The sequence below is a fragment of the Enhydra lutris genome, unplaced genomic scaffold (assembly GCF_002288905.1).
Source record: "Enhydra lutris kenyoni isolate GAN:26980312 unplaced genomic scaffold, ASM228890v2 scaffoldscaffold31, whole genome shotgun sequence".
In the NCBI taxonomy this organism is placed as follows: Eukaryota; Metazoa; Chordata; class Mammalia; order Carnivora; family Mustelidae; genus Enhydra; species Enhydra lutris.
This window is the reverse complement of record NW_019154115.1, coordinates 18,143,533-18,166,259: the sequence shown is the minus strand read 5'-3', so window position 1 is coordinate 18,166,259 and position 22,727 is coordinate 18,143,533. Positions and strand designations below refer to the sequence as shown.

The following is a 22,727-nucleotide window of genomic DNA, read 5'->3' as shown; positions in this document are numbered from 1 at the left end:
GGTGCTTATCTGCATTAGCTACAATCGGGAAACTTGTCCTGCGGGAAGCCTTCCCCGCTGGGCCAGGGGGCGTCTCTGACTTTGAGTAGGTGCCCTTAAGGGCCTAGGATGTTGTGTTTTCCTGTAAGCGCATATGCAGGTATCCTCAGCCCTGTCTGAGCAGTATTGGAATACAGGTGCCCGCCTCATCCCATCCCATCCCACCCCAGGCGTGATGCAGGTGTGGAGCTAGATGGCTCCAAGTTTAAATGCTTGCTGTAACATCGGTCACTGGGTGTATCACATAAGCTCCCTGAGCCCCAGATGGGGTAGCAGGCCCCACTTGCTGGGGTTATGCCGATGTCACATGTAACCTCTGACACCCAGTGGCTTTTGCAGAGCAATTATTACCGTGATCGTCCCTGGGATCCTGGCCCTGGGCTCTCACCCTTCTGATATTTCTTAGAAGTGTGGGCAGGGACCCCTAAGGACAGGGTCTGTGGGATGGGAGGAAAATGGCACCAGGACATGGTCTCCTACGCATTAGCAGCCACTAAGTATCTGTCGAATGAATGCTTCCCATTGACTCCGTGGGTCTGCCGTGAAACACAGCAGATGACTCTATTTCCCACACCCCAAACCAGGACACGTCCTCACTGTCTGACATATGGGATGAAACCAGGGCAAAATATTTGAAGTGCTTTCAAAATCCTAGCAGTGGGACAGGTAGGGTGGTCACTGGGGTCGGTGATACTTGTCTCCTTTCCCCTTCCCCAAATGTGTAAGGCAGGTGCATGGCTTGTCCCTCAGCACATGCGTCCCCACTGGAGGCTGGAGGGTGCAGAGAAGAGGAGCTTGGGGCTTGATCTGGAGGAAGAACGGGAGCCCCCGAATTACGGGCAGAATCATCACAAGTAGGGCTTTGAGAGGTTTTATTCCCCTGGGGTTGTAAATGCCCAGTGTAGAGGTGCAGAGAAACCCCAGATGGCCCCCACCCCACCCCCTGCATCTGTGCCTTGGGCCTTACAGTCCACTGGAATCAAAGATCAGGCCATAAAGGTTTGATGCTCTCCCCGGCCCTACAGCAGCGGACCAACAGCTGGAGGCAGGGGACTTTCCCAAGCCGAGGCTGGCCTCCCACTGCTCCCCACCTCTCCCCATCCAGGCCCCCATTTGTCAGAGGTGGCTGCCAGAAGGGAGGGGAGTGATGTGGATTTATGGCTGCTGACTTGAAAGACAAAGTTGCCTTTTGTGTTAGAATTGGGGCTGGGGGGGGTGTGGTGAGCTGGTGTTGGAGTGGGAGGGGCTGGGGTTCGGGGCTGAGGCAGGGGGTAACGGGCTTAAGGAGGCGAGGAGGCAGACAAAGGGATCCAGAGGCTTCTCAGAGCAAGGTCACCAGGCAAAGGCACAGAGGAATCAATCACCCCCAGTGAAGCCGAGCACGGCCTCTGCATTGCAGTCCTCTGGGGCTGTTTGTAAGCAGATGTGGTCCACCCAACCCCAGAAGCACCCGCAGCCCCAAAAACATACTCTTGGGATTCAGGACCTGAAGTCGCTCTCGGACTTCCTTTTGGAGGCTTGGAGAAGTGAATGCAAGTCTTCTGAAGTCATGCTTTCCCCCACCACAAATGGCAATGGCTAGTCAATGTGGGGGTTCTTCCCTAACAGAGTGAAAGGGGCAGTGTGGGGACTGAGATAGTAGGGAGATGGGGACAGAGTGCAGGGGAATGTGAGCGTGGGCCAGATAACCCCGAGGACAAGACCAGGATCCCACTGGGGGTTGTGGCAAATCCCCAGGACTCAAGGTTCTCTGCTACCACCTCCCTCCTTCCCGTGCAATCTAGAGATAGGACATTTACAAGTGCTTTGGGGAGTGTAAGGAACATTGGAGGTGGGACTTGGCTGGCCTCCTTGCCCTCCAGGGGTCACTCTGCCTGGTGGGTCTGGGCGGAGGCCAGAGTAGCCCTCGGGTGCCTGAGTTCAGCAGGTGCTTTAACTGTGCCTCAGAGAGCCACATCCATCCCCCAGAATGAGCCTGGCCAATAAAGGCATGAGTTTATGGGCTTCATAAACATTTTACTAGAGAAATCAAGGCCTCAATTACCCAATGGCCTCTTCCAGCTGACAGCTCGCCTACTGGGGCCTCTGTGAAGCCCCAGGCTGCGATGAGATAGAAGAAGCTGAGCTTGGTTTACACCTGACTGCCCCCTCCCCTGGCACGGACACTCCCTCACCATTCAGGCCTTGCAAATTCTGTCTTGATTGACTTCTCTAGAGGGCTTGAGGTCCTACCACTCACTCTCTGGGCCTTAGCCTCTCTGAGGGAAGATGGCCACCCCCTTGGAGAAGGTAGCTTCTCTTCCCTCTCCCCGTAAGCTCACCGTCTTTTTCCATAACTTCTCAGCTCCCTTTCACTCAAGATTCTACTGATTTCTCTCAGCAGCTGCTAGCAAGGGTTTACTCTGTGCTAAGCACTTTACAGATCTATCTCATTGGCTTAGCAACGTGAGCTGTTTTCCTCCCTATTTTATAAGTGGAAAAGAAGAGGCTCTGAGAGATCGTCACTTGCCCAAGGTCACACAGCTAAGAGTGGCAGTGTTGAGTTTTGAACGTAGTTCTGTTTGACTCCAGAGCCCATACCATTTACTGTCCCACCACCTCAAAAAGCTCTTAGCAACTATTTCCCCAGTAGGAGCTAAAGATCTTGCTGCATGAGGCCTTCTCTGTCACACAGTGTGCTAGCCCTAGGGTATGATCAACTATGGGCCTTGTCAGCCATCTGGGTCCCGTGGCCAAGGGCAGAGGAAGGCAGGGGGGCGGGGGGCCTGCAATGCTAGGCTAGTGCTGAAGGTGGTGAGGAAGGGGATTCTCAGAGGGGGCAACAAGAGAGAAGGCAGCTAGGGGGTCTGAGGCCTTGTCTTGGACTTAGACCAGCACTGACCAGTGGAATTTTCTGTGATGATGCAAATATTCTATTGGTGAAGGCCCATAATGTACCACTTGTGGCTCTTTAGTGCTCGAAGGGTAGCTGGTAAGTCAGAGGAACTGAATTTTTCAGTTTGATACAATTTTAACTTAAATGGCCACATGCGACTAGTGGCTACCATATTGGACAGCACAGGGATACTCACTGCGGCTCATGGCTGAAATCTGGTCAAGGTCCTATGGTGATAAAAGGCTCAGACCAGCCCCACAGGGTTCCGGCCATTTCTAGATGCCCTACTCTAAGGGAGCCTTGCTCACCTAGAGCTTATCTAGAGGAGGGTCTCTGGGCTCAAGACATCTGAACATTGTTTCACATCACAAGTGGCTTGAAGGAGTGAAGGGTGTTTTACCTCTGAAGATCTTTCTCAGGGAACAACCCAGACCTCAAGTATCTGAAGGGCTGTTGTGTGAAGAACAAAATTGTTTTTCTTCTAGAGCAACACTGTCCAGTGGAAATAGGATATGAGCCACATAGCTAATTTTAAATTTTCTAAGAGTCAGTCACATTTATAAAAAAAAAAAGAAACAGGCAAAGTTAATTTTAATAATCAGTTTTATTTTACTTAATATATCTAAACTACTATTCCAACATATAATCATTATTTTTATTTATTTATTATGTATTTATATATATTTTTAAGTACTCTTTATGCCCAACATGGGCCTTGAACTCACAACCTCAGAATGAAGAGTCACATGTTACATCAAGTGAGCCAGCCAGGTGCCCCAATATAGTCATTTTTAAATTATTAATAAGGTTTTTTGCATTTTTGTGAACCAGGTCTTTAAAATATTATTTGAGGGGCGCCTGGGTAGCTCAGTGGGTTAAAGCATATGCTTCGGCTCAGGTCATGATCCCAGCATCCTGGGATCTAGCCCTGACATCGGGCTCTCTGCTCTGCAGGGAGCCTGCTTCCTCCTCTCTCTCTGCCTGCCTCTTTGCCTACTTGTAATCTCTGTCAAAGAAATAAATATTTTTAAAAAATATTATTTGAACTTGTAATCAGTATTTCAAAATTTTTTTTTTTTTTAAGATTTTGTTTATGGGACACCTGGGTGGTTCAGTCAGGTTAAGCATCTGCCTTTGGCTCAGTTCGTGATCCCAGGTCCTGGAATGGAGCCCTGAGTCTTAGGCTCCCTGCTCAGCAGGGATCCTGCTTCTCCCTCTGCCTGCCGCTCACCCTGCTTATGCGCTCGCTCGCTCTCTGACAAATAAGTAAAATCTTTACAAATAAAGATTTCATGTATTTGACAGAGAAAGAACACGCAAGCACAAGCAGGGGGAGCAGCAGGCAGAGGAGAAGCAGGATCCCTGTTGAGCAGGAAGCCCCAGATTGACACTCTGAGGGTCGATCCCAGGACCCTGGGATCATGACCTGAGCCGAAGGCAGATGGTTAAAGACTGAGCCACCCAGGAGCCCCAGTATTTTAAATTATTAATTAATACTATCAATTACAATTATTTTTCCAATTTTCAAGTTGTAAAATACACATAAAATTTACTGGTTTTTAAAAAAAAATTTTTTTAAATTTTAGAGAGCGCATTGTTTGGGCAGGGGGGTGGAGGCAGGGAGGGACAGAGGGAGGAGGAGAGTCTCAAGAACGCTTCATGCCCAGTGCGGAGCCCAATTCAGGGCTCAGTCTCACCATCCTGAGATAACAGCCTGAGCCAAAACCAGGAGTCGGACACCAAACTGACTGAGCCACCCCGGCACCCCTAAAATTTACTGTCGTAACCGTTTTTTTAAGGGTGCAGTTCAGTGGCGTTAAGTACCTACATTTATTATGTGAACCATCTCTACCATCCATCTCCAGAATTCACCTTCCGAAAGTAAAACTCCGTTTCCATGGAACAACAGCTCCCATTTCCGCCTTCCCCCAGGCCTCGGCAGCTAGCACTTGGCTTTGTGCATCTAGGAGGGCGCTACTCTAAGTGCCCCATCTAAGTGGAATCATGCAGTGTCTTTTGTGTCTGGGTTATTTCCCTTAGCATAATGTCCTCCAAGTTCATCCATGTCATAGCATGTGTCAGAATGTCTTCCTTTTTAGGCAGAATAATACTCCTTTGTATGTACATATCACATGGTGTTGATTCTCTCCTCCATTGATGGACACGTGGGCTGCCCCCACCTTTTCAGCTGTTACGAATAAAGCTTCTGTGCACATAGGTATACAACTCTTTGAGACCCTGTGTTTAATTCTTTATTTATATCCTTGTCTATACAGGGAGGTGCAGTTGCTGGATCCCGTGATAACTATTTATTTTTTGAAGACCCGCCATACACTGTTTCCCATTACGGCTGCGCCATTTTGCTTCCCCACCAGTAGTGCACACGAGGGTTCCAATTTCTCCGTATCCTTGCCAGCACTTGTTATCTTCAGGGGTTTTGTTCTTGTTTCTGTTTTTGCTTTGACAGTAGCTATCCTATGGGTGTGAGGTAGTATCTCATTACAGTTTTGATTGACCTTTCCCTCATGCTTAGTGTCTTTTTATTTTTTTTTTATTTTTTTTTTTTTTTTAAAGATTTTATTTATTTGTCAGAGAGGGAGAGAGAGCGAGCACAGGCAGACAGAATGGCAGGCAGAGGCAGAGGGAGAAGCAGGCTCCCTGCCGAGCAAGGAGCCCGATGCGGGACTCGATCCCAGGATGCTGGGATCATGACCTGAGCCGAAGGCAGCTGCTTAACCAACTGAGCCACCCAGGCGTCCCAGTGTCTTTTTATTTTATACTAAATCTTTGAAATCCAATGCGTGTTTTTCGCTTACAGCCCATCTCAGTGTGGACTGGCCACATTTCAAGCGCTTAATAGCTGGCTGCTATATTGGAAAATGTGACTCTAGAAGGGACATTGAGGGCCGGTGGGTAGAAGCAGAGGGGACTCAGACATGTCTATGGTGTAAGGAAAAACAGGACAATCACCTGAGCTGTCTGAGGAAGGGCCAGGCATCCAGGTGTGCCTGATCCTCTGTGGGAACAGATAAGAGGAAGGGATGGCCTTAGTGGCCCCTGGAGGCGCCTGTAGATTGTGGTTGTTCCTCTCGAATGGCTGGCTGGGTGTGGGGAACAAGGGCAAGGAGTTGGTGTCTCAGGCCCCCAGTGCCACTGGCTTCTGCAAAGGGTGTGTTTTGAACTTTCTATCCTAATATGCCCGCTGATCCTTTTGTCATCATACTTCGGTTAGGAGTGTGGCTGTAGTCCAAGAGTGGGAGGCCGGGCTTGGGGGTTGCTGCCAGCTTCCTTCCCAGCACTCTGCCTTGACCCTTCCCTGCCCCCCAGCGTCCCCCTGGAGCCTGTCTAATCAGATCCAGACATGACCTCGCCAGAGGTCCTGGACCAGGAGGCAAGTCCTCCCTCCCCTCCCTGAGCTGGTCTAGATTTGGCTCTCAGGAGACCCCCTCCCCTTGGGTGATTTATAGGGGGTGTCCAGGAGCTGTTTCCTGCCTGTTCCTGCTCCCTTCCAGCCCCGTGGACTGCTGGGCTCTCTCTGCCCACCTTGCCCCACCGCCTGGCTGTACCCGTGATTGGGGCAGGGTGGGACTGGGAGAGTCCTTCCCACACTGCAGGGGGACAGAGGTATTTTCTCCACGGTGGCCCCCAAGCAGGCCTTTGTTCTCCCTGTCACTCTAGCCCTCACACCAGAAGGGCTCCAGCCAATGCCCATGACCCCCTCCCATTACCTGGCCTGAAATGAGGGACCCAAAACAGTCCCTGCCTAACCAAAAGCATCAACGGCCACATGTCACAGCAGCACCCTCATGCACACCAGGCATGGACACAACGCTGCAACAGTGGCCTGTGTATCCCCTTACCAGTCACGCCGTGGTCTCCAGGATGAGTGGTTCAGGACTCAGCACACTCAGAGGTCCTGTCCTCAGGCCCTTGTGCCCATGGTTGCCCAGAAATCCTCTCCCCAGAGAGACCTGGTGAAGGACATCTTCCCTCTGACTCTGTGGCCTGCTAGCAGCAGCCAGGGCAAAAACAAACTTGTTGGGTTTTTTGGTTATGTTAGTCACCATATAGTATGTCGTTAGTTTTTGATGTAGTGTTCCATGATTCTCTGTTTGTGTATAACACCCAGTGCTCCATGCAGTCTGTGCCCTCCTTAATACCCATCACCGGGCTCACCCAGCCCCCACCGCCCTCCCTTCTAAAACCCTCTGTTTGTTTCCTGGAGACCATAGTCTCTCATAGTTCGTCTCCCACTACAATTTCTCCTCCTTTATTTTCCCTGTCTCCTACTGTCCTCCATGCTATTCCTTATGTTCCACAAAGAAGTGAGATCATATGATAATTGACTTTCTCTGCTTGACTTATTTCACTTAGCGTAATCTCCTCCTGTCCTATTCATGTTGATGTAAAAGTTGGGTATTCATCCTTTCTGATAGCTGAGTAATATTCCGTTGTGCTTATGAACTACATCTTCTTTATCCATTCATCTGTTGAAGGGCATCTCGGCTCCTTCCACAGTTCGGCTATTATGGCCATTGCTGCTATGAACATTGAGGTACATGTGGACCTTCTTTTCACTACATCTGTAACTTTGGGGCAAATACCCAGGAGTGCAATCGCAGGGTCATAGGGAAGCTCTATTTTTAATTTCTTAAGGAATCTCCACACTTTTCCAAAGTGGCCGCACCAACTTGCATTCCCACGAACAGTGTAAGAAGAGGGTTCCCCTTTCTCCACAACCTCTCCATCACTTGTTTCTTGCCTTGTTGAGTTTTGCCATTCTAACTGGTGGAAGGTGGTATCAATGTGGTTTTGATTTGAATTTCTCTGATGGCTAAAAAGACAGACTTGTGAACCAAACTGGCCCCACCCTGAGAGATGGGAGGAGGCCCAAGTGGCCCCTAGAATCTTTCTCCCACTTGCTAAAGAAAAAAAAAATTGCCTGTGAACGAGGGGTGAATGCAGGATTGTGGATGTGGACAAGAGCCTGTTTCTGGAGGCAGTGGGAGTCCTGGTTCGAAGGGCCCTTCGTTTACAGATGAGCAGACCGCTGCCACCCCTGTCTCAGGGCAACCCCCCTTGGACATCTAAGGAATAGACAGGGCTGCCCGGAGGGCTGGGCAGGGGTGTGAGGAAGGGGAAGCAAGAAGGAGCCTCAAATCAAGAAGAGCACCCCCTCCTACTGCAGCCACCTCTCCTGGGCCACATCTGTGTAACCAGGGGTGGGACCGAGAGACCGTCTTCCTGAGGCTCCTTCTCTTCCCTCACCCTGCAACATGGTGCCAACCCCCAACCCAAGAGAAGAGGCTGGTCTGAACTGCAGTCCACCCTGGGGTTACCTGCCCTTGGAGAGTGACAAAGTGACAAAGTTGCTGGAGAATTAAGGGACCCCTGCAGAGGGCCTGGGCTCAGTGACCCCTCCAGAAAATGAAGGGGTTGGCTTTCAGATTCGTGCTTCTCAGTTACTTTTAAAGGCAAAGCTGCCCTTTGAGGACATGGTGGGGAGGGGAGAGCCGCAGTTAGTAGAGTTGATAGGGAGGGACGGCACGGGGGCTGCTCTGCTGGGAGGGAAATGGGGAGAGCCCTGGGCAGAAGGGGCTCAGCTGCATCCAGGGGACCCCAGGGGACTGTTAGGAATTCTGTTGTCCACTGTGTGAAGGATACTGGGCTGGCTTCTTACCTGTGACCACTTCCTGCTTGAGTGTTTTCCTCCACCACACACTCAGCCCATGCTGTTGTCCTTGTTTGGTTTTGGGGGGAGGAGGAGGGGCTGAGATGGTAGAGGCCAGATTTTTCTCCATCCCCAGCGCCCTGCGAAGCAGCAGCTCTAGCCCTAGTCCTCTCCTCCAGCCGGCTTCTCGCTCCAGGCGCCCCCAGGGAGCCCAGGCTGGGGCTAGCAACACAAAAGGAGTCGGTTCCTTAATAAGCCGGCATCTGTAGTCCGCAGAGCCATCAGGCCCCGCCCCAGATCCCTGGGGGACTGCGAGCTCCTCTCCAGCTGGAGCGAGGAGGGGGCAGGCTGCTCCCTGGCTCCTGAATGGGCAGAGCCCTGGGCGCACAGGCAGCCAAGTCAGAAGCCTGGGTGCCCTCTCCACGCCCGAGGCCCATGTCCAGCCCTGCCTTCCTGGAGGCTGAGGCCTAGAGGTGGTAGAGGGCACCCAGCAGGGCCTCGGCTTCCCCGTCGCAAGCCCCAGGGCTGACCTGCAGGTCCTCGGCCAAACACAGCCTTTGGCCTGAGACAGGGCAGGCTGACCTCACAGTGCTTTCTGGGGACCCTCTCACCAAGTCTGATGGGGACACCAGCGGGGTACTTGCCCCCACCTCCTGCTCTGACAGGGCCCCCTCCCCAAAGCACACTTTATAAAGGGACGCGGGAGCTGAGACCTACAAACCCCCACGCACATCCAGCCCTGGACACGCTGACCACGTACGTGGGCACAGCTGCGTCCTCCCAGAAAACACAGCCCTGCACATGTGTGCAAGGAGCTGCTCACACCCATCAGCTGCACTCCCGGGAGGCCGCGATGGAGGAGGAGGAGGAGGCGGCCGGGCGGGGGTTTATGCATGTTTATATTTAATGAACCGCATGCAAATGAGTTGGAGAATGCGCCTCAGAAGAGTCAGCCCCCGGAGACTCTGAGAAGAAGGGCACAAAGGCTCGGCCTTCAGGGGCTGCCCTGGAGTCCAGAACAAGCCGGGGAATTGAGGGGACCTGAGATGGGGTGTGCCCACCCTCACCAGGGAGCCAGGGGTAGGAACCAGGATGGGCTCCAGTGCCCGTACTGCTGCTGTCAGGGTAGGGCTCCTTCTGGGAGGGGACAACTGTCCCAGTTGATGGAGTGCCGGAGGGGAGGGGCTGCCTGCCTGGACAGATGGTGAGCCGCCTTCCCGCACTTGAAGCAAAGTGGATTTTAATGAAATCACAGCCCCAGTGCTGAAGCTGGGAACCCGCGTGGGAGGGGCACCTTCCCTGGGCTGCCGGGGGTGGGTGGGGGATGGGTGGGAATGAGGGTGGGTAGGGACACTTAACTAGCCTAAAAGTGGGGTGTGGGGAGGTGCACCAGAGCCCCTCTGGCCCAGCCTCTTCAGACCAGAGTTCAAGCAGTTCAGATCCCCAAAAGGTGGGGAGGGGAGCCCCTGAATATTTATGACACATTGAAATGCAGATTGTAGGTCTGACAGTATTCTGAGAGGCTGTCACCTTGGATGGATATGCCACCCTCTCACCCTCTTGGGGTGCATCCCGACGCTGTGGATCTAGAGCTGGGGATGGGGTTGCTGAGGAAAGGCAAAAAAAAAAAAAAAAAAAAAGGCTGCTGGGTGCTGGTAAGCAGGGTCTGATGACTGGTGTCCCCGCTGGGCACCGTGGGACTAACCACTTCCCCTCTCTGGACCTCCGTTTCCTATTCTGTAAACCAGGCAGCATAATACCCAGGCCTTTGATGCCTTAGGGGGAGTTCATAAAGATACATCTGAAAGCAGCTGAAACAGTGGGAGTAGGACTTGGGAACAGGGACTTTGTGGATCAGCAGCCCGAGATCTCCTCGTTAGAGGCTTGTTGTCTGATACTTTGTCCAGACCTTTCTCAGCACGTCCCAGCCATATACCACCCCTTAGTGGGAGATGCCTCTTATGATGGGAGGCAGGGTCGGTGATGGTGTGTCCTCCCTGCCCCCAAGCCTTTGCCCTGTGTCTGCCAGCTCCAGGAAAACTCCCAGCCCCCTTCCCCAGGGTGGGGGGCGGTGAGGTCCGAGGCTCCAGAACATGGGACTCTGACCCCACACCCCTCTGCCCCTGGCCCCTCAGCAGTGTGCCTCTTCCATACACATGTCCGTCCTTTTTACCAGCCATGTCGGACTTCCACGTGCATCCCCAGGCCACCGTGGGAGAGGAGGGCGGTGTGGCCCGCTTCCAGTGCCAAATCCATGGGCTTCCCAAACCCCTGATCACGTGGGAGAAGAACAGAGTCCCCATTGACACGGACAACGAGAGGTAAGGTGTTCGTGGGAGAACTGGAGGGAAGACGGAGAGGCAGGCAGCCTCCAGGGTGGTGCTTCTGCAGCCATGTTGAGATCAAGTGTCTGTGTGGCCAGCAGGGCCCAGATTCGAGGCTGGTAGATGGATCCATGAGGACTGTGTGTGATTGTTGTCAAGGCTGGCGCGAGAGTCCCAATGTGTGTCTGTGAGGATGACCGTGACTTTGGGACAGCGCCTGGGGACCGAGCAGTGTCTGTGATGTCAGTGTCCCTGTGACTGATGGTACCCATGGTTGTGCTGGTGGTCAGCTGTGCCTCCCGCCTCAAAACAGGTACACATTGCTGCCCAAGGGGGTCCTGCAGATCACAGGACTTCGGGCTGAGGACAGCGGTGTCTTCCACTGTGTGGCCTCGAATATTGCCAGTGTCCGGGTCAGCCACGGGGCCAGGCTCACCGTGTCAGGTGAGGGTCTTTTGCTCTGACTAGTTCTGCCCCTCACCAGCCCCCTGACTTCTCACTCTCCGATCAATCCCTGTTCAGCTGAGTCCTGGAGACCCTTCTCCACTCACAGCACGGTGCTCCTTGGGGTGTGGGTTCAGGAGGAATGCAGCCCGCTTTCTGGCTCAGCTCTCCCTGGGGAAGCCCTTCCTCTGCTCACCCCAGGGCTCTCCCATTGCTAGAGGGCCCTGCAGGGACTGGAGCAGCGGGATGGATGTTGCGCGGGATGTGCAAGGCCCCAGGACCCCTAGCATCCCTCTCTGGCCCATAGGACCTGCTGTCCGGGCTAGATCTTGTTCCCCACTCCCCGTGTCCTGGGTTGTGGGTAGGATGAGGTGGGAAGGGTCACAGCTAAAGTTAAAAAACATGGCCTCTTCCTGCCAGGCTCGGGCTCTGGGGCCTACAAGGAGCCAATGATTCTCGTGGGGCCTGAGAACCTCACCCTGACAGTGCACCAGACCGCTGTGCTTGAGTGTGTCGCCACGGGCAACCCGCGCCCCATTGTGTCCTGGAGCCGCCTGGGTGAGCCTTGTCCTACAGCCCCTGCCTCTCCCACCCCTGTCCCACCCCCTGGGAGGGCAGTCTCATCACCCAGCTGTGGGGGGGACTTTGAATCCTGTTTGTTCTCCATGGGGGTCTGTGCTCTCTGGGGCCTTATGGAGGGGTAAGCTTCCCTCTGCTTGGCAGGACTGGGGAGGTCGGCCTGCCCACTACATTCTCCCTCCCCCTGCGTGGATGGCTTAGCTCCCTGGGTTACCTCATCCAGTTGGGCCAGTCCTGCCTTGCTGGCTTCGGGCTCTCCAGAAACCCTCGGCAGCTCTCCTTCCCCCAGGTCCCTTCCCTCCTGCGTGGCCCTGCCCTCATGACCGTGGCTGTACTCCCCAGCAGTGCAAGTCCAGACCCCTCAAAATCTCAGCCAGTTGTCACACACCCTGTCTCCGCCCCCCCCCCCCCGCGTCTCTAGCCTGGCCCCCTAAATCCCCAGCCTAAATCCCTAGGCAGCTGAAGGAGAGAAATGAAAGGGTGCAGATGGGCCCACATTGTCTGAGCGGAAAGGTCACTAGGGGAAGGAGAGTCTGGAGGGGATGGGGTGGGGTCGCATTCACAAGGAGACTGTGCCACATTGTAGCGGCTGAGTGAGCAGGGAAGGAGGGGGCAGCAGGCAGGATAATGGAGTAGATTTCACCACTTCAGCGTCTGAATGGGGAGCCGGCTCCTTGCACTCTGACTGTGCTAATCTGATCCTTGGGTGGGGGGAGGGCCCAGTCCCTGGGAGAGGCTGGAAAGAGTGGCCTCACCATTAGGAGGAGCCCATAGGCACTGCAAGGACCATCTGGTCCAACATTTCCCAAAGCATATAGGGAGGAAAGAATGGCTCCGTGGTCAAACGTCTCACGACTTTGGGAAACAGATCTAACCAGGTCCCTTTACGTGGGACTTCTCAGAGCCTTTATATTAAAGGGCAGTGTGACAGTCCACAAGTGGAATGAAAAATTTGAGCGTGGAACTGTTTTCAAGAGAGACAAACCAGGCTGGGAAACGCCCATCTAATCCAAACCCCTTAATTCCCCGAGGGGAAGGAACTTGAAGGTTGCCCGTGAATCGGTGAAAATGGCAGAATTAGAGCCCAGGTCTCTGCTGCTAGGCAAGTTTTCAAGGCTGCTCCAGCTTCTTCCACAATGCCTTGATGCTTGGGAGGAAGGGTGCAAAGTGAAAGATCAAGGCTCCCTGGAACACGGGTGGAATGCCGAACAATCTGGACCATTCCTCACTTGCCCTCTTCCACGTTCTTCCCCCAACCCCCAGATGGCCGACCCATTGGGGTGGAGGGCATCCAGGTGCTGGGCACTGGAAATCTTATCATCTCCGACGTGACGGTCCAGCACTCCGGCGTCTATGTCTGCGCGGCCAACAGGCCGGGCACCCGGGTGAGGAGAACAGCGCAGGGCCGGCTGGTGGTACAAGGTATGGAGCTCCCCGGCCCCACAGCCCTCTCCTCCTGCCCCATTTCGTTCTGGCTTCATCACCAAGCCTGGCCCAAGTTCGGGGCCCTGGACTCCTCCCAACCCTGGCCTCTGCCCCTCGCCAGGCCTCCAGGCCAAAAGGCAGCTCCCTCCTCTCCTCCAGGAAGGTGTGTGCTGAGAAGGGGAATGCAGGTCTTGTCTAGGATATCAGCCCCTCATGCCTCTCTGGGTGCCCGTGCCATCCCCCCGCCAGTCATTCCCATTTTATAATCTCTCCTGCTCCCCACACCCCTGTGTTCTTCACACATGTCCCTGTTTTCCTTCACAACCATGTGGCACCTGCCGGCTCACACCTGCCTGCACACTCCCAGGTGTTTGTCATTCTCACACTCACGCCCCAGCTCCTGCCACGCGCAGGGCCGGCCTCCAATGCAAGGGAGGGGCAAAGGGGGAGGGGCGGGTGTCAGCCTCTGAAGCTGAGCACGTCCTCCTGTCCATCCTCCTGCACTGGGGCTCAACTGTCCCCATGAACTGAGCTGGGATCCCATTCTCAGGGGCTTTCTGGGGTGGTTCCCTCCCAGAGAGCTGGGGAAGGGGTGGGAGATAGGGGAATTAGGAACTTAAATGCCTGTTTGTTTAGCATTCCATGTGCCGTTAATCTGTCCAAATGAAAGTGATGGAGCATTTCATTTCTCGGGTGTTAATGGAAGCCGGAGGCCTGGGATTGGAGGAGGAGGTATTGCATGTAGGGGCGAGGGGAGCTGGTACTGAGGCTCATCCATCTCCCCGTCATTACAGCCTTCGAGGTGCAGCCAAACCTATTAGCACATTTATTTATTTAACAATTTCCTGAACAGGGAGCTCAGCTTGATTGCTTTCGGATACAAATGTCAGTCTTTTAAATAGTCATTAAAATGGAGTCGTCTCCTGGGTCTGCCTCTCTGGGGCCAGTGAGGTGGGGCTTGTCTTCATCTCCTGCAGCCTGGGCAGGAGGTAGAGGGTGGGCCCCACCTGGAGGGTTCTCAAAGGATCTGACTCAATGGAGACTTGCGCAACAGGAGACCACCCTGTCCTTATACCCTCCCCATCCCTTCACTCACAGCTGTCTTGTCCCCGCCCACCTACCCCTCATGGCTGCTCCTGCTTCTCTCTGCCCCCCACCCCAGCCCCAGCCGAGTTTGTCCAGCACCCGCAGTCCATCTCCAGGCCAGCTGGGACCACAGCCATGTTCACCTGCCAAGCCCAGGGTGAGCCGCCCCCTCATGTCACGTGGTTGAAGAACGGACAGGTGCTGGGGCCAGGAGGCCACGTCAGGCTCAAGAACAACAACAGGCATGTGTGTGGGGGTGAGAATGGGGAAAGATGGGGGGAAAGATGCGGGGAAGGGGGCCTGGATGAATGGCCTGAGCAGGCTCTGCCCTCCTGTGGGGAAAGAGAGCGAAATTGGATCCGGAGGCTTGGGTTTGAGTTCGAGGTCTGTCCCTGACTTAGAGGGACCTCAGACAAGTTCTTTGCCTTCTGGAGGGGCTCAGTTTCTCCATCTCTCAAATGGGGTGATCTGGCCAGACTTCAGGGATACTCTGGGAGGAGGAAAGGATCTAAGGTTCTCCCTCCCCTGCAGCACTCTGACAATTTCTGGAATTGGCCCTGAGGACGAGGCCATCTACCAGTGTGTGGCCGAGAACAGTGCTGGCTCCTCCCAGGCCAGTGCCAGGCTGACCGTGCTGTGGGCTGAGGGGCTGCCTGGGCCCCCCCTCAATGTACAGGCGGTCTCCGTGTCACCCACTGAGGTCCGCGTGTCCTGGAATGAACCCCTGGTCAACACCAAGGAGATTATTGGCTATGTCCTGCACATCAGGAAGGCTGCTGGTGAGTGGGAACTCTGTAGCCCCTTCTTTTTAGTCCCTGTTGATCATCCCTTTCAATCCTGAGTGTCCTGACCCAACCCCTTCCCTCCCTTGTCCTCCCTGCACCTTGGATGCCCTCATCTCACCAGTGCTGGTAGGACTCCCTCACGTGGCTTACTCTGCCCTACCCTTCACCTCCCCAGACCCTCAGGAGCTGGAGTACCAGGAGGCAGTCAGCAAGAGCACCTTTCAGCACCTGGTGAGCGACCTTGAGCCCTCCACTGCCTACAGCTTCTACATCAAGGCCTACACGCCGAGGGGGGCCAGCTCCGCCTCTGCCCCTGTGCTGACCAGCACCCTGGGCGAAGGTGAGGCCTGGGTGCCGCACGTACTAAGAAACAGTCCCGGAATCAGCAACAGTGCACGCAAGCTTGCTCACCACGTACCACCAGCGGGAGCCCCGCCCCGAGGCGGAGTGGGGTCTGGGGCTACCTGAGGAAGGGGCGTCCTTTTCCAACTCACGTAAAGATGTCCTTGAGCAAGCAGAGGCCCTGGGTCAGAGAGGAACTGCCAGGCTCGTGGGGGTCAGGGTCCTGGGTGGCCCGCCCCCTCACATCTCAGCCTCCTCTGCCCACAGCCCCCGCCCCTCCCCCGCTGTCGGTGCGGGTCGTGGGCAGCTCGTCCCTGCAGCTGCTGTGGGAGCCGTGGCCCCGGCTGGCCCAGCACGAGGGCGGCTTCAAGCTGTTCTACCGCCCAGCGAGCAGAGCCTCCTTCACCGGCCCCATCCTGCTGCCTGCAACCGCCTCCTCCTACAACCTCAGCCAGCTTGGTGAGCCGGACGCAGACCACGCTGGGGGAGCGGGCAGGAGTGTGGTGCCCGGTGCCAGGAGGTGGGGCGTGGGGGTCACCTCTGTTGCCCTGCTGCACCAGAGCTGCCGCTGGGGCCTGGGGAGGTCACTCAGCACAGCACTGCCTTTCCCTCAGACCCCACTACAGTGTATGAGGTGAAGCTGCTTGCCTACAACCAGCACGGGGAGGGCAATGCCACAGTCCGCTTCGTGTCCTTGAGGGGAGCCTCTGAGAGGACAGGTAGGTTGGGGAGCGGTTGCGGGGCTCGAAAGTGGTGCCCTGGAAGGGAGGCCAGGCTCTGGGAGGGGGCGGGGGCAGGAGGGGGACAGGGACACTGGGAAGGTGGGAGAGTGTAACCGCACATGGAGCCCTTGAGAACACAGGCCTAGAGCTGAGTTTGAGATTCGGCGGTATGACGTTCTAGCTGTGTGACCATGAGCAAGTTACTTAACCTAAGCCCCAGTTTTGTCCTCTATAAAACAGGGACTTTATAAAGCCATTATAAGGATCAAATGGTCCTTTCATCAATGGTGTAAAAGTGTTATTCCCAGTATTGGGCACAAAGTCAGTACTCAGTAACTTGTAAAGAGAGCCAAAAAAAGTTGGGCTGGGGTCCCATGTAGACATGGAGGCAGGTACAGCTGAGGAAGGAGGAGCCCCCAGAAGCTGGGTGTCCACAGGGGCTTCGGGCCAGAGAGCCACAGCTCCCTCCCTTCCCCTGCCCGTAGCCCTGAGCCCACCGTGTGACTGCCGGAAGGAGGAGCCCAGCAACCAGACGTCCACCACAGGCATCGTCATCGGCATCCACATCGGGGTCACCTGCATCATCTTCTGTGTCCTCTTCCTCCTGTTCGGCCAAAGGGGCAGGTGGGTCCCAGGAAGGAGGGTGGGGGTAGCCCAGAGAAGGTCTTTGCGCAGGGGAAAGCAGAGTTGGAGCTCACTGTGTCCAGCCTTCTGTTTTTGCTCCCTCCCTCCAAAGCCTCCCCCTAATTCTTGGCTCACCCCTTAGGGTCCTCTTGTGTAAGGATGTAGAAAACCAGCTCTCCCCTCCTCAGGGCCCCCGGAGCCCAAGGGATCCTAGCATCCTGGCACTGAATGGGGCCGGCCAGGGAGAGCAGGGCCAGCTGGGCCGAGATAAGAAGCGTGTGGACTTGAAAGAACTGGAACAGCTGTTCCCCCCAACTGGGGCAGCGGGGCGGCCAGACTCCAGACCTGGCCCCAGACACATGGTGAGTGCCCCCACCCCAGGCTCAGACTACATCCCAGTCCTGCCCTCCCTTCACCTTGCTCATAAGCCAGGGTCATTGGTCTTCACTAAGCTCCAGGTACAGAGCTTGGGCCGGTGCTGCTCTCTGAGTGCCTGAACCAGGCAGGGTGGCCCAGAATCCCGAGTAGGATTGGGGTCAGGGCCTGACCCTCTGGCTGGGGGCTTTGGGCTCCGACCCTCATGCTGATGCTGGTGGGACTGGCTCTTTCCCCAGCAGGATCCTGGGGACCCTGCCCTATGTGAGGAGACCCAGTTCTCTGTGCTGCCACTTGAGGGATTCAGCCTTCTGGAGGAGATGGTGTCAGAAGCCAAGGACCCCAGCGCAGGCCCTGCAGCCTCCCTGCCACCCCAGGACGTAGGCCATGGCCGCCTCGGTGAAGGACAGGCTACCCGGCCTCCCATGGCACCAGCTGCCCAGCCAGCTCGCTCGGGACAGTAGCCAGTGTCTGGCAGGCTCTGGAGGGGGCAACCCCCCATTCTCAGGTCAAAGGCAAGATTTCTCCTGTCATGTGGGACTCGGATGGGGCTTCCCAGCATTTCTGTCCTGATACCCTTAGGGGGTCAAGACCTAAAAGTAGCCTCAGCAGGGATCCCCCCCCCCCCAGGACCTGGAGGGATTCCTGCAGGAACCTCTCCCTTGGACTAATGTCCCCCCTCACCTCTGCCTCATATCCACATGACATGGAACTGAACTAATGTTTTCCTTTAAAAAAAAAAAAAAAAAAAAGAAAGATGAATTAGACTCCAAAAACACGCCCTTGCCGTGGCTGGGCCCCTGACACTGTCACCCTCCACCGACCTTGTTTTCTCAGGATGGATTTTTGCTATTTGGCTCTCAGTACCTACCTCAGCCGGAATGAATGTTCTTGAGGGAGCTGGGCCATGGCCTCAGCACCCCCACCCCACAAAGCCCCAAATGCATTCCTACCTCAAGCCCCTATAGGGGCACCCCCTTTCCTTCCCCAGATTATTATCCAGAATTTAAAAAAAAAAAAAAAAAAGCACTTCCCCATTTCCAGGTGTGAAAAAAAACATCTACCTCAAGGCTCGCCAGCTCTCCGGGCCTGTGTTGTATCACTGGACCCTCCTCCTGGCTCCTCTTCCTGCCCGAGACCTTCTACCCTTCCCCAAGAGAGGAGGCCAGAGGCTAAGTCACCAATGGTGGGCCTCTCAGGACCTACAGAAATAAAGATGGAATTAGTCAAAGATAATGTGAAAAAAAAAAAGCCAAAAATGAGAGGAAATGTGTTCCTTGACGTCTGTCGCTCCACACACCGTCCAGCAGGCTGCTGCCACCGCTCCGCCCTGTCTCATCTGTCCACTCCAGTTTCCATCCTCTTGGCCAACTGATCCTTGACCGGGATCCCCACAGCTGGCTCCCTGCCTGGGCCTTCCGAGGGTGGGGTGTTGCCCTGAAGCCTGCCTCCTATCCCGTCTGGCCCCAGAGCCCCTGGAGCAGGCTGTCCTCTGGAATGTTCTGTGTGTGTGACCACTGTGTGTGGGTTTTGGGTCGGGAGGTTCCCTGGCAGACGTGGCCTGGCCCTCTAGCCCATGGGACGTAGCCGGCCTGACCCAAGCCCTGGACAGTGGAACGACCACTGTCAGCAGATGTGGCTGGAAGATATTTTTATACAAGGTGTGTTTAAAGATTTATGTTCTTGTGACTTCTTGTTTCTCTTTTCTGTTGTGGTGTTTTTTGAAATACTTAAAGTAGGAAGGAAAAAAAAAGACCTATTTTTGGTTAACTCATTTTTTTAAATAGAAGGAAAACTTTTTTTTAAAGGAGAAAAAAAATAAGTGTATTCCTTAAGTCTGAGATTAGACCATAAAGTCCCTGATCCCTAACCCTCTAGGGAACCCTCCTCCCCCAAGTTTTAGTTAATTAGATGAAGAAGGTAGAATTTGTGGTGTTTTCCTAGAAGACTGGAGTCCTGTCCATGTGGACTCAGAAAGGGCAGTCTGCCCCTTCTCCCAAATGCTGGGCCTGTGCCAAAGGCCCTCAAAACTCCCACACAGTACCCCCTCTGTCCCTGCATTGGCCTCTCGGCACCCCCAACATCCTGGAAACCCCCTCTCCCATGGGAAGAGTGGTCTGGGGTTGGAACCGCCTGACCTGACTTGACCTGACTTTTGTCACACTCTACTCATTTTGACTGAATAAAAGTCCTGTTGCCAAAGTGAACCTTGATTTTTGATGGCTGTGTCAGGTGCTGGGGAAGGGTGGGAGTGCTGGGATTAGGGTGGCCAATGGTGGGGCAGGCTGACCCTCTCAGGGTCAGAGCCCAGAATAACAGCCGCTCCCTGTGTACCACTTAGGCACCATGCACCCTGGCCCCCACATAGAGGGAGTGTCCTTGGGTCCCCACAACCTTTCTGGGAAGTAGACAGTCTAGTTATCATCACCATATTTTACAGATGATGAAACTGAGAAAGGATAAGAGAAATAAAGGAAATGTCTAAACTCTCACATAGCCAGTTACGGCAGGACCAGAGATTGTGTCTGGATCAGGCCACCCAGTGCCAGGGTCTGTATTCTGACCGCAGCTCTGTACCTCCTTAGCTGGCAGTGAGGAATCTGAGGCCAGTCCCTCCATACCGAGCCAGGTACTGCTCATGCATTGTCTACCAGGAGGGACTATTTTTGACTCCAGTCTACAACTGAGGAGCAGGATCTGGCTGTAGTGTCTCTTTCTAGGCCATACAGCCGTAACTCCTGGCCAGGCCTCTCCATTCCTCCCTGTCTGCTCCTCAGTTCAGGCTCCTGAAGCCAGGTGTCTGGAGCTGACAAAGCTTAGGATAGGCCAAAAGAGACTTGGCTTTAAGGTGGTTGTGCTGTCAAAGATCTGGAGGTCTCAGTGGGCCTCAAGCCTAGTAAAGGACAGTGGTGCAATACAACTGCTTATAATGTCAGTGTTGCCTCTACTGTGGAAATGGAGGGCCAATGGGAAGCTCCGCAGGTCTAGAGGGCTGCGCTCTGTACCCAGAGGTCCATTTTGCAAGGAGCAAACCAGGACAGTGGTTTGCAAGCTGGGCTTCTCCAGCTGTGGCGAGGGGTTTGGGGGTGAGCCTCTCTGCAGGAGGATTCTACTCTCCCTGCTCATTCTCAACAAGAACAACCCCACTTTTGGGACGCCTGGGTGGCTCAGTTGGTTAAGCAGCTGCCTTCGGCTCAGGTCATGATCCCAGCGTCCTGGGATCGAGTCCCACATCGGGCTCCTTGCTCGTCAGGGAGCCTGCTTCTCCCTCTGCCTCTGCCTGCCATTCTGTCTGCCTGTGATTGCTCTCTCTCCCTCTCTCTCTCTGACAAATAAATAAATAAAATCTTTAAAAAAAAAAAAAAAAAAGAACAACCCCACTTTTATCTTGTATGTCAGGCTCTTCGTGAGATTTCATTTGAAAACAGCATTCTGGGGGCGCCTGGGGGGCTCAGTCAGTTAAGCATCCAACTCTTGATTTTGGCTCAGGTCATGACCTCAGGGTCGTGAGAGAGAAAACAGGGTTCTGCTCCTAAAAGAACATTTAAAAGCCCCTGTCCTGGCACTTGTAGAAGAGGCCTGCAAGTCAGGCCAGAAACAGTGATGGTGTGCGGACACTAAACTGAGAAAGAGAAGCCTGAGGCCGCCATGGTACCTGTCCTGAGTCTCTGGAGGAAGTGGATGACTTGCCCTGATTTTCCCGGAGAAAAGAGCCAAGCCCAAATAGCGACATAATACCTTACCTTTCTTAATGCAGAACTTTGTGACACAGGAATTCTTCACCACCACCAGCCACCCAAGGGCTGCCTGGGAAGGTGCTGGGTTTGTCATCTGGTCAAGCAGATCCTGCAGGGATGGGAGTAGACGAGGCGAACCCCCAGTGTCTCTGTTCCCTCCAAGAGTCCAAGATGCTACTACCTTCCCCAGGGAGGCATCTGGAAATGTTAGGAAACCACCCCGTATGACCCATAGAATGTATGCAAATTGCATACAAATCACATGCAAATACAGGCAGGGCCTGTTCCAAGCTAAGGTAAAGGGAAGCAGGGTTCCAATTAGGAAGATTAGCAGAAATAGGAGTCAAAGCTGGGAGTGGCGGGGGAGTGTGAGGGGGGTGTGCCTGCCTGGAATCTGGCTCCTGATCTCAAATAGTCCCATGGCCTCAGGCTGAAGACACCGGTCCCTATACACACACACAGTCCTGGGGCAGAAAGCAGCCACGGCCTGGGCTCGCAACCGGCTCCAGTGGTCTAATGCTCTGTCACAGGCCACCCCACAACTTAGTGGCTTGATCTAACATCTATTTTGGTCGGACATTTGCAGTCTGGGTGGGGCTCAGCAGGAGAGTTGTCTGCTTTACCGGGCACCATGGCGGCTTGAAGCCTGGGGCTGGACTCATCTGAAGGCTCGCCGGCTCTCATGTCAGGTGGCTGATGCTGGCTGTGGGCCCCACACCCCCAGGTGGCCTCTCCAAGTGGCCTGGGCGTCCTCAAAGCATGGTGGCTGGGGTCCAACGACAGGGGACTAAAGAGAGCCAGGCCAAAGCTGCGTCATCACTTCGAATCTAACCGTGGACTGCGCGTGGTGTCACTTCTGCTTCGCTCCATTCATTAGAAGCAAGTCAGTGCGGCCAGCCCTATCCGATGGGAGTACAGTCAACGTTATGGACCAGTTCTAAAACTATCACAGGACCCCTTCAGGGGACAGGTGGAGAACACGTGGACACCGGGGGCTGGCTGAGCAAGAAGCTATCCCCAAGAGGGCCCAACCAGAAGGGGCTGCTGCTGGGGCTGCAGGAGGACAGGGGTGCTCCTGACTCCTACACAAGCCCTGTTTATTGGTCACATCCCTATCGTCAGTGAAGCGGGATCCTGGTGTTCAGTCCTGAGGCCACAGGGAGGGGGGGACAGGTCCCCGTGAATACCATGGCCTGCTCCCTCTCCACAGGCAGTGAAGGGGGCCAAGGAGGCAGATTCGGGCCTAAGAGCCCCACCAGCCTGGGTTGGTAGAGCCCATAATGCCAGCACTGGAAAGGACCACAGTCTCTCTCATGAGACAGATGCAGGGCATGAGTAGCTCAAGGGGACAGGGAAGTTAGAGGCAGGGCCCCGGATGGGACCTGGGATGGTTACACCCTGCCTGGAGCCCTTTCTACTCAGACCCTCAAAACTGGACTGTGCTCCAGAGCCTAGAGGGAAGGACAGGGAGAGAAAGGGTGGTGGGGCAGGGAGTCATCTTGCTCAGGACGGGGAAAGGGGGATCTGGATTGGAAACAGTAAATGAAGGAGTGGGAACAACCAAAGCTGGTTCAGGCCAAGGTCACGCAGGGGGAGATCTAGACCCACATCCCTCTCACAAAGAGGTTTATAGGGTCTGATTTGAGAACTCTGTTGCTTCCCTGGCTCTCTTGGGGCCACCCAGGGCACGAAAGGGGAG

At 54.7% G+C, this 22,727-nt stretch overlaps 1 protein-coding gene across 1 annotated transcript in view; it reads left to right on the top strand.

Annotated features, from left to right (window-relative positions):
* Nucleotides 1–18,056, top strand: part of LOC111153124 (immunoglobulin superfamily DCC subclass member 3) — a 41,106-nt gene extending 23,050 nt beyond the window's left edge. Inside the window, exons 3-14 of the mRNA XM_022511921.1 lie at nt 10,762–10,906; nt 11,223–11,353; nt 11,774–11,911; nt 13,196–13,354; nt 14,520–14,685; nt 14,975–15,222; nt 15,404–15,568; nt 15,838–16,029; nt 16,185–16,289; nt 16,778–16,916; nt 17,059–17,278; nt 17,531–18,056. Coding sequence (XP_022367629.1) covers nt 10,762–10,906; nt 11,223–11,353; nt 11,774–11,911; nt 13,196–13,354; nt 14,520–14,685; nt 14,975–15,222; nt 15,404–15,568; nt 15,838–16,029; nt 16,185–16,289; nt 16,778–16,916; nt 17,059–17,278; nt 17,531–17,755 — 2,033 coding nt within the window. The 3' untranslated portion in view covers nt 17,756–18,056. The remainder of the gene's footprint in view (nt 1–10,761; nt 10,907–11,222; nt 11,354–11,773; nt 11,912–13,195; nt 13,355–14,519; nt 14,686–14,974; nt 15,223–15,403; nt 15,569–15,837; nt 16,030–16,184; nt 16,290–16,777; nt 16,917–17,058; nt 17,279–17,530) is intronic.
* The last annotated feature ends 4,671 nt before the right edge of the window (nt 18,057–22,727 follow it).